This window comes from Astatotilapia calliptera, chromosome 6, assembly GCF_964374335.1.
Source record: "Astatotilapia calliptera chromosome 6, fAstCal68.1, whole genome shotgun sequence".
NCBI classification, from domain to species: Eukaryota; Metazoa; Chordata; class Actinopteri; order Cichliformes; family Cichlidae; genus Astatotilapia; species Astatotilapia calliptera.
In genome coordinates, this window is record NC_137427.1 from 15910092 (window position 1) to 15928784 (window position 18693).

The 18693-nt window shown below is 39.4% G+C and overlaps 1 protein-coding gene across 2 annotated transcripts in view; it reads left to right on the plus strand.

The window, feature by feature from the left end:
- The window catches only part of ntn1a (netrin 1a), a 53630-nt gene extending 35832 nt beyond the window's left edge, over positions 1–17798 (plus strand). The window contains exons 3-6 of one of the 2 annotated variants that reach the window (XM_026170536.2): positions 2081–2230; positions 4069–4122; positions 12380–12454; positions 17369–17798. In XM_026170536.2, the coding sequence (XP_026026321.1) occupies positions 2081–2230; positions 4069–4122; positions 12380–12454; positions 17369–17697 (608 nt within the window). In that variant the 3' untranslated portion in view covers positions 17698–17798. Of the gene's footprint in view, positions 1–2080; positions 2231–4068; positions 4123–12379; positions 12455–12567; positions 12992–17368 lie in introns of those variants that run through there. The other variant, XM_080302801.1, reaches the window with a different exon arrangement.
- Positions 17799–18693: the final 895 nt, after the last annotated feature.

The following is an 18693-nucleotide window of genomic DNA, read 5'->3' on the forward strand; positions in this document are numbered from 1 at the left end:
AAGACCAGATGTGGAGGAGAAGGAGGAGGAGGCTGAGTGTTTGCCACCTGTACACCATGTGCCGTGCACCTTGATTTACTAGCAGGCTTGAGGCTCTGAGCTGAAATTATGGGCACACGCTCTTAAAAGCATAACCTGAGCTCTCTGAAGCTCCAAGCAGAAACTCGCTTTGCCTCCTCTGCATCGGACTCCTCTGACGTTCTCGTAAATTTACAGGCATGAAGACGTGCCGGGGCAGCCTGCACAGTCTTTATTGGGCTTCCTGAAACCATGTGTTTGGGTCTATGTGTGTGTGTATTGTTCCTCTGAGGGAACAGCTAAGCAATGAAAGCAGTGACAGATTGGTCTGATAAAGGTACTAATAGGTACACACACAATGAGGGGGGCTTTCTGAGTCTGATAAGAAGGCTCAACAGTCCAAGTACGCTTTCTAGCTCTCTGGCTCTCACACAACACACAAACACACATGCATGCACACACACCAAAAACAGATAAGAGCAGCACAGAAGCTGGAACACAGGAAACAAGCAACAGAGATAAAACAGAGTGTGATACAGAGAAGAGAAGAGGCACCCCACTGACACATAGACCTTATCACAAAAACACTTACTTCAGCTGGAGAACAGAGTTGTCCTGTAGTCGTGTGGCTGATTTTTTGGAATATCTCACAAATCAACAATTGTGTTATTTCCAAGAGTGAGAAGTCAGTTATAAAGAAAACTTTTACAGTTACATTAATGCTTTAGAGCAGTGTTTTCCCCAAGAACAACTGTAACGTAGATCTCCCCGAGAGCTCGTCAGGTATACAACCCATCTCTAAATAAAAACCACATCCCTGCTCATGATCAAAGTAAAGATAAAGAAATCACAAGATCTCAATGCATTGTAACTGACACCACACCATTCAATCTTTTCATATAACCACCCAAAAGAAAAAAAAAACATTAGTGGAACTGACCAATCTGTGTGGTTAAAAAAAACCCGACACACATTATTTAACCTGCACCTGTGAAGATTTTAACGGTGACATTTGACACAGTCGGGAAAAAAAATCTTAAGGGAAGGGAGATGAGTGAGCGGAGTTGGCCCGACTAGGAGAGATAGCGCAGCCAGGTTTCCAGGAAATAAGCAGAAAATCGAATCTTTCCACAGTGAAGAATATGGCGCTGTGAGTTTGTTGACAAACTGTGTTTTTGGCTTTGCAGGCGTTTCAAGTAAAAATGTGAAAATGGTGATAGATTAGGTCTGGTCTGGATTAGCTTGTCAAGAATTGCAGTATAAAAGACCTATTAATTCTCTTAACTCCCCCTCCATGTCAGAATCACTACTATTTAGACCAAAAGCAGATGAAAACACAAAATAACCCCTCTAAGACAACTATTACTCAACACCAAACACGACCGGTTTGGCTGTGAAATAAATTAATGGTTTGGATTAGAAGGGGAGGGGGGGGGGCTTTGGAAAATGATTACATTCCTGAAGCATATGTGTTCGATAGACCCCCCAGTGTGGGAGGAAGTATGACAGACGTTTTAGGCTCACCTTCAAAGCCTGAGAATAATCAGAAACAGGCAATTAGGATTATCCTCCATTATTTTATCATTTGGTAAACATGCACAAACTTTCCTCTTCACTTCACGTCTCCAGCTCAAATAGAAATTCAGCCTCACTCACTTGCAGAGGTACATATATAAACAGACATATCTGTGATCTGTGTTAGGGCGGCATTTAAATGATGGCTACAACACACAGAGTGCCAAAATGTCAGGAAGTGTCTGTAGACTTGGAGGATGTGTTGCTCCTTCACTCACGATTCAACTCGGTCGGGTCCACGTTGGACGTGTGTAAGTTCTGTCTCTCTGTGCACGCCTCCACCTGTCTCTCACCACTCTATTGTTGTTGACACACTGCTGCTGTGTACCCACCTGCACTCTCTATAGATATAGTATATGTTTGTGTCTCCCCACATGTGTGTGTGTGTGTGTGTGTGTGTGTGTGTGTGTGTGTGTGTGTGTGTGTGTGTGTGTGTGTGTGTGTGACCACTCACTGTGCCTCTCTTTCTTCCTCTGTTTCCTCACAGCATGTGATTGCCATCCCGTGGGTGCTGCTGGCAAAACCTGTAACCAAACCACAGGACAATGTCCCTGTAAAGACGGCGTGACTGGTATCACGTGCAACCGCTGTGCTAAAGGCTACCAGCAGAGCCGCTCGCCCATTGCCCCCTGCATAAGTACGTTGAACCAGTCTTTACCACATCTGCCTCACTGTAGCACAACATGGCCTGGCAAAAGGTCAGGTGTGATGACAGGCATATGTACATATTCAAATAGCACACACAAACATGTGATACAAACCCATCATACACTGTTTTACACTTTTCTTCAGAAGAGTGCATCTCTCTCAACTTCTAATCTTTTTTTAGGTCCAGAATTTTCCTAGTTTAAAAAAACACACCATTAAAAGTGAACCCCAAGGTTATGGCTGCACACACTTGTTGGCTCCATTAATCTGAATAAAGAGCTGTGTTAGCTTCTCTAAGCTACCACAATGTCTCATGGGATGACTAAAGTGTACTACCTTTTAATTTATTATTTACAAGCCATTGTAATGAAGACAAAAAGATCAAAATATATGAAATCGCATGAGAGAAGGTCTGTACCTCAAGACAGGATAAGAGAGAGAGGGGCTGCAGTATCCAGCATAAGAAAACTTAACGGACTCTCTCAATGAATTGTCTCTCTCCTTTAAAGCAAAACATTTGACTGCTCATCCAGTTTAATGTTCAGTACATGTGTTTATGAGTTTGAGTTTATATTACTTCCCACTGTTGTCAGTTTAAATTTACACAAGTAAAATATTAGAATTAGACCTATCGTTTAAATATCACATAATGCAGATGTGCACTCATGTGAGCAGATCAGCATCAGCAAATGGACCTCCAGGACAAGCATGCAGATGAGACATACTTTTAGAAAGCAGGTTTTTGTCTGTGTAAGTTGAGAAAATCTCATTTTAATTGACCTAAAGACTTGATTGTTTCTTTGTCTCCTTAAACACTCTTCACTGCACTGCTGAAACCACCACACCACTTCCCTCAGTGTATCAGGGTCTTTCCTTGCATGTCACTTTTCCTTCTTTCCTCATAGTCTACGTGAATAATCTAGAAGTCTTTTTGATTGAGCCCTTTCTCTTCACAATGCAACAATAAAATAAAAAAAGCATTATACCGACATATTACAACAAAGCGTGTAACAGACACGCCGGCCTACCACAACTTACTGCAACTTCTGCATCCGTGTCCATTTCACACTTTGCTTCTCCAAAATGTGAAATGTACATACATGCAGAAGTTGCAGTAAGTTGCAGTTACAGTAGAGGGAGATATTTTATTTCGAGCCGATATGAAAATAATCACGGGAAACCGTTGAAACAGACATTTAATATTAATACATTTAAATGTAGATACATATTAGCCACCAAGATTAGTCGATTCTGGAAAGTCTACCAACTTCGTGGCTTTAAATATATTATTCCCCCTGCTAGTAATGCAATTTTAGCACCTAGTAATGCTTTTTGCGTTTTGGAAGAAGCAAAGCGTGAGATGGGCAGACTTGTTTATGTTGAAGGAGCCAGCAGGTAGATGAAATAACATTTTAAGCTTTTAAGAAAGCCAGAATCCAAACTTGCAAGAAAGGATACACAATAAATAGGTCTCTAAGTTGCACTTCAGACGAGGAAAAACATGCAGCAAGTTCAGACTCAACTCCTGCGTCACCAAGACACAGTTCATTGCCATTAGGATATCTTCCAGACGCCCCGTCAGGAATTTATTTACTAAATTTTCTTCTATAATATTAACACTGAAACCTTGCCAGAATATATCACAGAGGTTTAAGTTTCTGGCTCTAACAGTGACACATTTTCATGCTTCTTTAATAAATGTGCCTATTTACATCCTGTAACAACCTCCACACGTCCACACAGCAACATTAGAACATGCACTGCAGATACACATAATAATGAAACTGATCTTTCTTTGTGTCTCTGTCATGTTTTCTCTGGGAATAGAGATTCCAGTCACACCTCCTACAACCCCATCCAGCAGCACGGAGGAGCCATCAGGTAAGCACAGCTGAGAGTAAAACATTTAATCTCTTTTACATATTTATCTATATGTTGCTATAAATCAGTATAAAAGCACATTTGTCCTCGAGAGGAAACGAGGAAAATGCCGTGGGAGGATAAATGTATTCAGTATGAGCTTTTTAACCAGTTTAGTTCCTCGTCCTCTCATATTTTTTCCACAAGTGTAAAAACAGTGTGCAGGATAAATTGGATCCCACTTGCCTTTCCCCTCCTTATTACTGGGGGGTTCATGAATATTAAATCCATTAGCCGCAGCCCTGGGATGTGCCTCCTTTAATCTCTCACACTTTCACAATTAATCAGTCTAACTGCGGCACAGTGGGGTGTTGGTTGAGTGTGCAGCATTGGGCTCCAGTAGTTTGTTTGATTTGATATTTCATCTCTCCCAGCTCGCACTTTCCTCTCTGATGCAGTGTAGTAAGAGGAGGAGTGATGGAGGGATCTGGATTTTGTAACTTAGCAAAGGATGTATTGGTATTCTTCTGTTTCAAACAGTTCTGTAACATTTGGTTTGCTGTCCAGTCTTTAATTGAGGAACATAAGATGAGGATAAGGCATGGAATATCAGATACTGCTACTACTTTAAATGCAGTTTTGTTTATAATCTGCATATAAGTGTTGATATCTGTATATAACAGTTATTAGAGTAGATAGAATAATGGGAAATATAACTATGTAACTGAAATAAGAATGAATATTAGTGCTCAAATTTAGAGATTCTAGAATCAACTGTCAGCTTATCAACTGGTTAGATTTCTGGTGATATGTCACTACTGAGGGTTGTGGCAGGCTCAATTAGTTACCCAGGAAATGGCATAAATGCTGCCAGAAAACAGAAAAGTGGAAAAACCCACATTTTCTACTTCCTAAAGAGACGTGCTGTGACTGTATGAACAGTGTTCGAATCAGTACCACTTTTTCTTTCACACACAGTGGAAAAAGCTGATCTGGCTCGTGCCATGTTTTTTTTCTCCCTCTCAAATCAAAATGGAAGAGGCCCAACATATATACATGTCTGTAAGCGAGTGTGTGTGTGCATAAGGGCTTTCTGCAGCTGTTTGGTGCTCTGAGGTTTCAAATCTTCCCTGAACAGCTTTGACTGACAGCACAGTCCAGCTATCGCTGTTGTCCAACCCTCCTCCACCTCTTTTCTTTTCTCTTTAAGTCTCTTTTCACTCTCCTCCACCTCCTTCGTCTCCCTCTGTTTCACGCTTTGTCTTCACATAACACTGTGGGTGGTGCAGAGCTACAATATCTGGAGTTTCTCTGGGCGCCCCTTGTCAGGAATCTGTCTACTTTAGGGTGTAGGACATATTCTGAGGGATTTTTACTTTTATATATTTATTTTGTTAACTTAAAAAATGCTAATTCAATGTGACAACACAGGAAAGACACATACAAATTCCTTGTATGTGTCTGCACATATAAACATATAAACACGATTCTGATTCTGAAAGAAAATAGACTTTCACATAATTTGTGCATATTTATCGTTTCCACTAACTGTATTAATTAAATCATCCCTTTTGATGGAGATAGTGTTAAAGTGTGAATTATGACCCACCAGGCAATCTGTTCTTCCTTGAGGCTAAAATCAAGCAGACTGTAAGGTGACGGACATCCTCTGTTGGTCATGTCAGAAGCATGAATAGCAATTGGTCTTCTAGCCCGCCCGGTCTTGAGGCCCAGAGGATGCATACATTATCCTCCGAGCCTCTTCATGGGGTCACACAGCAAACCCACCTCTGCTCAACCTGGTATTCCTGCAGCTATGATATCACTTCATGATTGCAAACAGATGTGGCTTGTATGCAGTATTCAACAGTTTCGTTTTTTCTGCACAGTACTGCATACTAAAAAAAAGTGATTATGATTATTATCCGCATCATTATTATTAGTTAGCAGCAGGAGAAAGAGTATTCCAACTTTTTTAAAGCTTTTTTTGAAATGCGTTATGCCTTTTGTTGTACCCAATGTACTCGGGGGAGATGGCGATCAGATCAAAAAAGACACGAGAGCGAGGCCGTTTGCACTTTACCCACATTAAATTAAATTTACACAATTAAATTAAATTTATCTACCATTTATTACTTTTTTATTAAAAGCATATAAGAAAATGTATACAAGGGATAGAAGAAGAGGAACAAAAGTGAGAAATGGTGGATTACCTGCAAAAAGTTTGGAAAATGAAGAAAACGAGAAAAAATTAAATGTAAATGGAGTGTGTGAAAAATTGAGATTCTGAAGACAAAGATTTGAGCATGAGTTAAGAAACACGGAAAGTTAATTTAGAAATAAATATGAAAAAAATCGGATGAGGTGTTGAGTATGAGGTGTTGGGCTGACAGCTATGAGGCAGGTGTCTCTTTGCGCCTTGCTTGAAGGCGGGGAGTGGAGCTTGCCGGGAGGCGGAGGGTGTGAATGGAGGTTATGAGGGAACATGGAGTGGATATTAATTTGTCTCCTGCAGTAGGGCTCTCCCCCCTTTCTGACCACACGGAGGGTTGGAATGCATGGAGAATACCTCCGATGGTGTAGCGCAGACAAAACACACATTGTGCTGGTAGGTCATGGATGGCGTGAGTCGCCACTCCCACGGGTCACGACAGAGATGTCTGAACAGCAACGAAATGTGGAGGAGATTAACTGCAGATGACCTGCGATGGCCGCCCTGGCCCGTCAGAATACACAGGATGTGAAAGTAACTAATGATGATGAGGAGAAGGAGAATTGGAGTGACCATGATGATACTTATAAGCATAACAAGGTTCAGCCCTACATACTGTATGTGTGTGTGACGTGTCTGAAGCTGGAAGTGATCAGGATCTGTGGCGAACCCCTCCTCGGATTTTTTGAACATGAGTCTTGCTTTACACACCCTGTTGAGTACGAGTCGAGCCCAGCGTGCTTTACGGCCGTGTCGACGTGGGATAGATAGAGAGAGAATAAATACAAGTAAAAAGACACTGAGTTAAGAAAAAATAGAGCCAAAACAGAAGCACACGTTATCAAATCATCGTTAAACTTTTATCTGAAATTTATTTGCTGCTTTATGCCATTAAATTCTTGCCATATTTATTTCCCCCGGCTAAGCTTTCAGAGAAACCCTACAGGACTCCATGCTGATTTAAAACGGAGCAGTTACAGTAATGGGCGATGCCCCAGCTCATCGGAATTGATTGCACGCCACCCAAAATAAAATCTCGAATCGGGTCAAGAATTCTAATAGCCTCTCTTCTCTGCCTGTTGGTGGCTGAAAGCAAACCATCCTTTGCTCAATGACAATACAATGAGAAAAAGTAGGAGGGGGCTCCTTTTCTTTCTTTCCCCTTTTTTACTCTGTCTTTCTTTGCTGGACGGGATCCAAACTCACAGTTCTAATGTAAGCAGCCCGGCACAGAACAATGGAGCGCATTGCATGGCAGCACACTGGGCTCTGAAATCTAATTACGTGCTTTATTTGCTGCAATTTGTTTCTCAATCAGTCTGCTTCAGGGAGAAAGCCCTCCTCCCGGGCCATCATTTACACCTTCTTGTCTCACTGTTCTTCTACCTTTGATGCCTCTTGCCTCTGTGGTCATGTTCACACATGTTCACTTGCATTTAAACATTAAGAGCAGCTTTGCATAGTTTTAAAATCAACTGTAACTGCAAAGCTGTAGCACGTGCATACTGTACAAGTATATGCAATCACACAGCTCCCTGAGCAGCTCTCACTGTGACCCAAATGTTAATATTATTAATCATTTTAAATATTTAATTTTATATATATACTAAAGGACAGCTAGGCACTTTGGCATTTACTCTGCTACAAACGATGCAGACTTCTTGGCTGAATGTTAAGTTGTTTGCATTCCAGTCCTTCTCTGTATAACTCTAAAGTACTGACTGCTTCATTTGCATTGCATTCACCTTCACCATGCTATTTCTCCACACTGCTTTTGTTTACTTTAGCTTGCATGCCAAGGTGTCTGTTATGTCCCGGTGCTGGCTGTCAATGTTTCTTTACAGTATGAAGAGATATCAAGATAAATTTTGATCACATCAATAATCCATTATAGTTTGACGGGTGTTCTGTGCAATGTTTCCTTCACCTTGCACTCACAGAAAACTGCAGCCACACTCCAAACTTCTCCATAAGAGTGCTACAAATTGCATTCTTCATTTTAAATATGAAAAATAAAAATTCAAGCCCACACAAAAAAGAAAATAAAAAAGATTAAGCACTCTTCTGTGGCCTCAATTTTCATCTAAAAATGACACGTATCACCATGAAACTTCACTAGTTGAGTACTTACATAGAGACAATTATTTTTTAATTTACAAGCTTTTGAGTATTTTAATGTTTAGATATGTAAGTGAGGCATTATATGTGCAAATTTGCTATAATTTGCATACTTTCCCACAATGGAAACACGAACACTGGATAAAACCACGTTCAAAATTCTCGTTTCATTTTGTTGACACATTTGAGTGGAAGGTTCATGCTGAAGGGATTTTGGATAACTCTTTTTATCACTACATAATTCCCAAAACAGTGTCAACAGACAGAAAAAAGAAACATTTTGCAATACTTTTTTGTATAAGATAAGATAAGATAAGATAAGATAAGACAAACCTTTATTAGTCCCACCCATTTTTAGGTCATGGCAGAAAGTAATGTAATGTAATGTAATGTAATGTAATGTGTATGTGTTAGTCCCCATAGGGAAATAGTTCCTCTGCATAAAAGTTATGAAAAACCCAATAGAATAGGATCAGATAAAATAGAATAACATACTATACAAAATAGAATAAAATGCTTTGTTATAGTAGGTATGGTATATGAACAAACCCCTATTTTAGAATAAAGATGGGAATAAAGCTGAAAGGTTTGGTGTTAGTGTGTGCTACTTGTATGTGTATGGAAATTTACTGGCTTATAAGGATATGTTATAAAATACAATGTATTTTATAAATTAACTAATACTATTTTACATTTTACATTTTTTACTTAAAGATATCTCTGAAATTTCCTCTTACTATAAATTTTTTAATTAAGAGATTTTTTTAATATTGTAACTTTGAAAATCAACCACAAAATCAATAAAACAACCAACTGAAAGCATTTTAAATTTTATTAGTAGCCTCTGATCATTAACGCGCTATTAGCACAAAATAGCCTCAAATATCAAAACTGATCAGTGCATCAAAAAAAAGTAAATAAATATCTTAAATATCTCTGGTTTGCTGTTATTATGACAGCATTAGCAAATCAATAAAAGTACGATGAGGAGTGCTGTGTATAGATTTTGATCTACAAGTCTGAGCAGTCCTCTGAATATTTGTTGCTGAACGTAATGAAGACATTTGTACTGCTCCTTTTTTCAGCGCTGTAAAGTACCGGTCCAAACACATAAAACTGAGCACTAATGCATTCTGTCTCGAAGCAGCTTTAATGAAAACGATTAGGGTAAGGAGTCGTACAGTACTTTAATAGAAGGGGCAAAGGTCCACCTCTCAGTTACACACTTCTCAGTGCTGAAAGGCAGGAAACAAAGCGCTGTAGTAACTACATCTACTCTGCCCAAAGCACATCTTAGCTCAGTATTAGGGGACTGCCTCCACTTCTCCAGCTTGTAACGCTTTCACAAAGGGAACATTTGTCCTCACTGTAGGGGACTGCCTGGCCCTAAATGGGGATCTTGGGGTGATCTCAGCGGGGCCTGGAGCTGTGTCTCAGGGGTACACTAATGGGGAACGAAAGGCTATCAAAGAGAAGTATCATGATGGTATCGGGGAGGGAGGGGGGTTATGAGAAAACAAAGCCTCCTTTCCATTGAAGGGGGAGGGTGGGGGGTGGGGGGGCACCCTCCCCCTTCGATCATTTACATGGTAATCAGGTGCAACTCATGTAGGCTCCCCTTCTTCATGTACTCTTCCTATTTTTGTTACATTCTCTGTTTACTACCACCAGCACCAGCTTTTTGCCCTTTCTAACCAGTTCACGAGACTACCAGCTTCAATTTGGGGGTTTTCCTTAAATTTCTGGACCATGTCTTGTTCTTCCCACCCCCTCCCTTAAATTTCCCTTTTTCTTTCTTTTTTTGTCAACCTCTCCACCCCTTCGCTCACTACCAATATCTATTCTCCCACCCCCTTCTCTTTTTCGCAGGGGGGGTGCATTTTTTCTTGTTGTGGTGTTCCCCGGGCAACCTCATTCAACTCAATTCAACTCAAGTAAATATGAAAATAAAAAGCACGACCAAAGATTTGGTCACATAAATGATGTTTGCTCATATCAAGTTTGCCTGAACGTGCCAGTCTGCCCTCCACTACACTGGTCACTCTTTAACACTATAACATGCTCTTCATCCTTGTCTCTCTTAATTTATTATCATTATTATTATTATTATTATTATTATTATTGATAATAATAATAATAATAATAATAATAATAATAATAATAATAATAATAATATTGTCGGCAGTCTGAAAAGAGAGAGAGAGCAAAAACACTGAAAAAACAGATTTCATTCCCCTGATATTCCCCTAACATGACATTATTTTGGCATGCACTGTAAGTAGATGATGCATTACAGCACTGCATGGGGCAATCACTACATCGTAGCAGCAACATAGTTTCTGGATTACTGAGGCAAGTGGAGGTTGCGTCAGCTTATGGCCAACCATAAAACTGATGGCATACTGTCGTGGGTCTATTTGGACAAGGAACAAGGCTGTAACGTAAAAGCAGTTCACTTTCAATAATTAAAAAACACCATTGCAAGAGCACAATATGATGACGTGGAGGACACACACGTAGAGTCACAGATGTAAATATTTTCCTAACCTGCAGAGATTTCGTATCTTGTATATTTGCATACCTTTAATACAGCCCTGTGGCTGTATGCCATACTGTGCTTGCAGTGTGCGGCTCATTATTTTCTTTATTGAACCACAGTGAACACTAATATCCCTGACCCCCACCGCTCATGAATACATACATTTTAATATATTTTCCTGGCCAAAAATCTTTCTGAACAGTGTACATCGAATGATGTGGATGAAAAATCAAATGTTCACCTCATCTGCCTCAAAGAATATGTAAATACATACTTGTCTTTGAGAGCTTCCTCTCAGCAGAGTGCTCTAAGCTGATTTGGATGACACCGCTGCCTGCATGAGGTATTCATTTCTTCACGGCTCCAGAATGGACGCACCCCCAAAATGAGGGTCCTTTGCCTAACACTTCATGGATGGCTAATTTTCCCTTCCTGACCTCCCTTTGTGTGGCATTGACCCCCTCCACCTCCCCACCTTCCACTCCCTCAAATAGCTGACAACCCTGTGTGCCCCCCCTGCAATAAATGCAAAAGCTTGACGTGGTCCTCTGTGGGGCCTTGAAGTGATCCCAGGGCTATTTTTTTTTCAGAAGGTCGGGGGCTGAGGTGACAAGTGTGGTGAGATTTGGGTGGAGGTGGGGGATGAAGTAAATGTCGGGTGGTCTGCATAGGCCTAAATTATTCCCACCGTCTGAGTGGGTTCTTGGCACTTTTTCTTTTAAATCTCTCAAAACACTGTGCTGATAACATCAGGTGCTTTTATAAGACCATCACACATGATGAGATTGTGCTGTTGGACAATAAAAAAAATGTTTATTTATTTCTTTATTTATTGTTCTGTCATTTTTCTTCCTAAACTTGAAACTCAGTGAACAAGTTTAGGCTTTCCAGATTCTACTACATACAATAGAAGCATTTAAAGCTTTAAATCTCAAATAGATATGTTTTATTTAAATAATTATGAATATCAAATATAACGTTTTCCTACTAAAATCATGAATTATTATAATCATTTTAATATTAATTTAATACCACCATATTAATTGTGGTATTACTAAAATATCATATTAAGTATGGTATAACTATGTTAACTAATAATGATTTAATTAATTATAAGATTTTTTCAGAAGGTAAAATTTCCTTTAATCAAAGGACAAAGTGGAAAATTCTGGGATGATTCTTTTCTGATTAAGTAAAAATTCAAAATCAGTTAATTTGCTGTGGGTGCAAGTATTTTTTTTTCAAATGTCTTAAATTGAGAATATTATTTTCCAAGAACAGTGAAATTGTTAAAAAACAAATGCAAACAGTTTAATTCACAGAAAAAATAAATACTGGCAACCAAATTGCAGAGATTCTTTGATGCGTTATGACTCGTTATCATATTTGATTCTTTGTTATTCTTGCAGACTGTGACTCTTACTGCAAGGCATCCAAAGGCAAACTTAAAATCAACATGAAGAAGTACTGCAAGAAAGATTACGGTGAGTAAACAAACAACGCGCAGCCTGTTTAACCACTCACATTTACATTATGAAGACATCTGCTTTACTTTGAGATCAATCTGTCTCTAAGAACAAATAATTTGCACTTTTAGGGAGTCCCAGTGTTGCTGCAGAGTCTTTCTTTGAATGCATTTGTTTGCTCCTACAATCAAAGTACCTTCAGTGTTATGCATCCAGCCCAGAACGTTGCTGGGAAGCAGCAATAGTTTTCAGGCGAGGCATTTTACTGATGTCTTACTACAGCTTTCTGAGAACAGAGAGTCAATGGATCAAACAGAAGACAACAGATCTTCAAGGAGGAAGAGAGAGGCAGACAAACAGAAGGACAGAGAGGGAGAAGATGTGTGTGCGTGTGTGCTGGAAGGGTTATCTCTGAACAGTCGAATAAGACTCCAGCGGATAAAGCAAGTCAGTATGACAGACAGTGGGAGCTCTTTAAGAGATCCTCATTAAGAAAGGCCACTTCCCCCACAGCTGATGTGTTTCTTGGTGAATTCCTGTGACCATCAGTCTGCCACCCCATTCAAGGTGTGGATAAGACATATGACCTCTCCCCTCTTCCTGTCCCTCTGGCCCCTCCCCTGATTGAAGTCAGGCTGCTGAACTAGTCAACCAAGCAGCGGCATCCTGGAGCATACTTCAGCAGCTTGATGGACATGCCTGGACTTTGTTCTGTTAGGATTTGCAGGAGTTAAAGGGTCAGCTTATAGACACCTCCTCTTCCACCAGTGCCTAACTTGATGCTAGTGGCGTGAGAAAAACCTTGTCTCTCAAATGTGTTGCGGTCCACGCGTGATTTTTTTTGTTTTTTGTCAAAAGGCAGAAAATGCTGGAAATTTCAAAACCAAGTTAGCATTTCTTCTAAAATCAAGATTAAAAATGCATACTTTTATTGTGCTGTTGTATTATATTTTATTTATACATTAACACAGATGTGTAACAAATACAATTTTAAAAACCAATCCACCCCAAATGTAGGGCATGAGGGGGAACTAAATGAGTATGCCATAATATGGTCTGCCTAGCAAGCATATCTCAACCCAGTAAATACCTCTACCATTACTATTAAACACCAAATGAGGAAATATGTTTGGGAATAATGATGCACAAGAAACACTGAGACATCGGTGTCATTCTGTCAGATGACTGGTGTCCTAGAAATGCATGACCTTTAACAGTGGCACCATAATGCCTTTGATTAGGGTAATGGTGAGACACATCTGTTCCCTTATCTTGACTAATTTAAGTTAGTTAAATGAATTTTGTTTTTTTTTGTTTTTTTAAAGTGGAGAAAAAAAAAGAAAAATGAGTGTAAAGACAAAGTCTCCTGGCCAATGAATTTACTGCTTTGTGGAATTGCGCAGAATGGCAGAATGCACTGGACCACTAAAACACCACTATTAAAACTGAGTGATAACAGTAGGCAGCACCCATTTGAGGGTGAGGAGATGTAGAGATAAAAAGAGGCATCAGTATGACGCGCTGGAGAAACGATCACTCAACACAATCCGGAGTACCCTTATCTACAGTATGTACATATCCAAAGACAAGACAGCAGGAGAGGCTCCAAAATTGATTTGGCATGTCTCGTAGGTGTGCTGGTACTGATGGCTGAACGACTGCCAAGCAAGAGACAAATGAAAAGAAAAGATTCTCTTTAATGCTTTTTGGGTGTAGATACAGAGCCTTGTTAGGTAGAGGGTGTAAATTAGGGAGTCTGAACAGAGAAGGTTCGTAAACCTTGAGATAGAAACTCTGCTGTTAAGTGTGATTTAATCAAAACATGAAGCCAAAAGGATTCTCTTTGGCTGCCATGTTATGATGGTGTACAATCAATCGAATAAACACATGCAGATTTAATGTGTTCATGCACAACAACAGACAAAATATATGTTTGTTTGTTTGTTTGTTTTTTTAAATTTCCTTTACAAACTCTTAAATTAAATTATTTTTCAGAGCTGGATCATAGTTAAAATATTTAATTTAATCTGTGAGTCCAGCAGTGGTGTTATGTTCTTTGTCATTCCCTGTGTAATTCACCTTCTCTCTGCCGGGTGGCTTTGTGCCAGGAATATACATTAAAGGATCCATTTCCATCCATAGTTAGCAACGGAATATTTAAGACTAATTACGGACAAGAACAAGAACCCTGTGCAGTATTTACTCAAGCTTAGCGAAGCTGACTGAGACACAATGTAAATCTGCAGAAGTTGGCTCCAGGGAGCCATAGCTTTGCACTGTTTTGAAAGGATCAGCAGGGATCTGTGTCCCATGCTGCGTAGGGAAACGACACTACAAGCTTCTGCATTTGATATGCAGACGCACATTAGCAGTCACAGGAGGATGCAAAGCCCGGGGAAATGTCTCATCTCAGCAAATCCTTGGTGCAGCCACTTTAAGCATCTCAGTGTCCACAGTGCACAGCAACTGTTGTGCAAACACAAACAGTACATGGTGGCAGCTGGTATATCCAAGGTGCTGCAGAGGTCACTGTTAGGTCAGCCAACGGTCATTAGGGCTCCCATGACACTGAGGCCTAAATAAAACTATTATACAAATAATAGTTTTATACATTAATACATCGCAGAAGAATAAATTGCACATGTAATTACTGTGCTACAAGCATAACACAAAAGATCTGGTTTAACCAGTATTACTGAAACATAATAGCATAATGGAAACTAAAATTACACGCAGATACAGATATGTTTTCAAAAATCACCTTTATTCAGCTACACTGTTGCAGCTGGAAAAAGGTTTTAGAAGCAGTTTTAGATTTTCACCATTTTATGAAATGAATCCCAAGGCAGTGATTCAAAATCAATAATACAAAACCTGGCCTGAGTACAGGGGTATACACTTAATACCACCAAGATGTTCAGCTCCATAAGTGCTGAAGGTGACCTTGTGACAAGATGGTTCATTCCGAAACTGGTGTCATAAGTACAGGGGGAAGAGATCGGTTCAATAAAATGCATATTGATACACGCTCTCTTTCCTCCTCTTCTTCACTCTCACTTTCCCTCACTCCTCCTCTCACAGGACAGAATCAGTACATTAATCATGTGATATAACAGAGTATCTTTCCAGCTAACGTCTTTAATAGCCCTACCCTGTCTCCTAATCACATTACAAATCACGCTGCTGTGTCAGTAAATGGACATAATGCATACTGGGCTCCATCTGATAGCTTGACCAGGTATAGAGAAAAAATCTAGGTTAGAATTAGGTTACCAATTTTTACTTTACTGGGATTAATAGCACATTGGTGTCAATTTAAACATGTCTCTTACCTCCTTTTATCAATTCAGTACTTGCTTTTCAATCAATTTCAGTTGATTTGTCACCATTTAGATTTGTACACATCATATTTGACCTTCTTTAAAGAATTAAAACTGTGTTTCTGCAACCTATTCAATGTCTTATTAGTCTGATATGCACTTTTAGTCACAATGTAAAGCCCTTTTGAAAATAAAAATACAAAAAGAACAAATATTTCCTTGGTGAGGCAATGCAAGAATGCTGTAATGCACTCAAATGCCAAGATTTCCTCTGCTGCAATAACGCAAATCAACAAAACCTTCTTAAATCTAAAACACTTGGGGATACTGAGGTTTGATCTTCCAGCCTTGGAAATGTCAGAGCTCTGGATTTTGTGACATAATCCCTAATGTGCATCATGGGCTAACCCTTTCCCCCTTTTGTGACATCATTACTCTTTGGTAAGACTGATATAGGAAACTGAAACAAAATCCAGGCCTTCATTAAAATAATAAAAATGTCTGCATATCTCATGAAAGCAGGAGATTAGCTCAATAAATATCCAGTGACTTAGTGATTTGACCAAAACAATCTGTAGACTAAATTGTTTAAGCAAAAACTTTGGCTTGGAAGGACTGTTAAAATTAGAAGGTAAAGCCACAGTTTTGAGTGTTTTTGGAATGCTAGCTGCATAGCTGTAGGGAAGGCAATGCCAGTCGGTCTACCGCAATGTCTCTTAGTGAAAAATCTGCTGGATGATTTGCTTTAAAGAAAAATTTACAGACATGCAAGCCTCTTATTGCTGGCCTACTGTCGTCATGGACTTTGAGCTTGTCAATCAACCTCTGATTTGTAAATCTTAGCATGCATTGGACAGCAGGAACCAAACGTCCAAATTGATGTCTTAAAATGATACACAAGATTAACCTGGCATGTTTTTTGATGGGAGGAGAAACCGAGAAGCTCCTAGAGAAAATTTAAAAACATAAAAATTCCAAACAGAAAGAACCTGTCTGGGTTTGACCCGATCTCTGAAGGCAGAGATCTTTATATACTTGAAAAATCATCAACTCACTACCATTTACAACAAATTCGTAACTGGCTTACTTTGTTACAAATGCAAAAACTGTGGCAATGATACAGCATATTTAGTTAAGTTTGAAATGCAGATTTTTATACCCAACCGCTTACCTGAAGCTACCTTTAGGCTAGTATTAGCTTAATTCAGTGTGGCCACTTAACATGCAGTCACCTTAAAAACAGACTACCTCTTGTAAAATGTCAAATTAAATGTACTTGAATGCATAAACTTGATATATGTATGTAACTGTAAAAGTGTTAAAAGAACTTTTAGTCTATCCAAACACACCTGAGAAAAATCGCAGTAGCAAAGATGCAACGCAGAAACCGAATGTGGCATCTACATGCTTGTATCTGTGATGAAAATGATATATTCAATCATAGTAGCCTCAAAAACTAGCGTGCCCAGTTACAGCCTCACACAACTCTGCTGCAGACTTTTAGCCTTACAGAGAAACTAAACTTTACCAGTCACACGCTTTTGCATGTTTGTTGAATCCAGTAAAAGGAAATCACGTGTCACGTCTTTTGCTTCCCAACTTTTCTTTGCAGCTGTCCAAGTGCACATCCTGAAAGCGGACAAATCCGGTGAGTGGTGGAAATTTACTGTCAACATCATCTCCGTCTACAAGCAGGGAGAGAGCCGCATCCGCCGTGGGGACCAGTTTCTGTGGGTCCGTGCCAAAGACGTGGCCTGCAAGTGTCCAAAGATCAAGCCTGGGAAGAAGTACTTGCTGCTGGGAAATGATGAGGACTCCCCTGGCCAGGGTGGAGTAGTGGCAGATAAAGGTAGCCTGGTTATCCAGTGGAGGGACACATGGGCGCGCAGGCTCAGGAAGTTCCAGCAGCGCGAGAAGAAAGGCAAGTGCAAGAAGCCATAAGCAGGATGAGATGGAGACGATTCTGAAGAGGGAGATGATTTCAAGAAAAAAAGCTGAGCTGGCAAATATTAAAAAATAAATAAATAAATAAATAAAAAGAATGGAAGAGTGACAGACAGAGGACCATGGACAGAAAAGAGACTGTTTATGTCGCTGCTTTTTTGTGTAGAAGCATGAAGAGAATTATTTAGGATGATATGTTTTTTTCAGTCGAACTTTTGTTGAAGGAGCTCACCTGGCAGATTTGGTTTATTTTACTTTGAGATTCCTTTCTCTTGTGGATTTGCACCTATTACCAGTATATATCATTATTTGTTTTGTTCTCATTATCCCAATATGAAATCCTTATATTTTATGTTTGAATTTTATGGACATTTTCCGCTGTTGCAAAAATGACAGAAAGCCACTTACCTACCGCTGCAACTTTGCCTCTGCATGTTGTCTTGGAAAATTGTATTATTCGCTAAGAAGTGAGCTTGTTTCAACAAAAGATTTCACTGTTGAGTGGCAATTGAGGAAGTGATATGTAGTTCCTTTATTGAGATTTGTGCCATAAATGCTATTGTTTCTAAGCCACAGAAATGCACACATTTAGCTGTGAAAGACTTGCCATTCCTTTCCTGTCTGAATTTAGTTATATTATGCAATTCAAGCAACACTAAATTGCATGTCTTACATTTTCATCTGTCAGGACTTTTACAGTTTTACAACATGCAAGTGACAGAAAAGAATCTATGACAGTATTGACTTTTATTTTCAATCTAATCAAACCAGTGCCCCTCAGATTTCACAGTTAAGCATTTGCCTAAACCTGCATGTGAGATTGTAATGTTCACTAAATAGTGCTGCTTGTGGTACTGTACTAATGTTCAATTTCTGAGGGAAAAAAACATTTAAATCACTGATTTTACCTTTAGTAGTTACAGTAACTGTGATATACTTTGTGTCACAAAAAAATAGAAGCTTTAACAAGTGACTTGGGAATAAGAAGCCAGC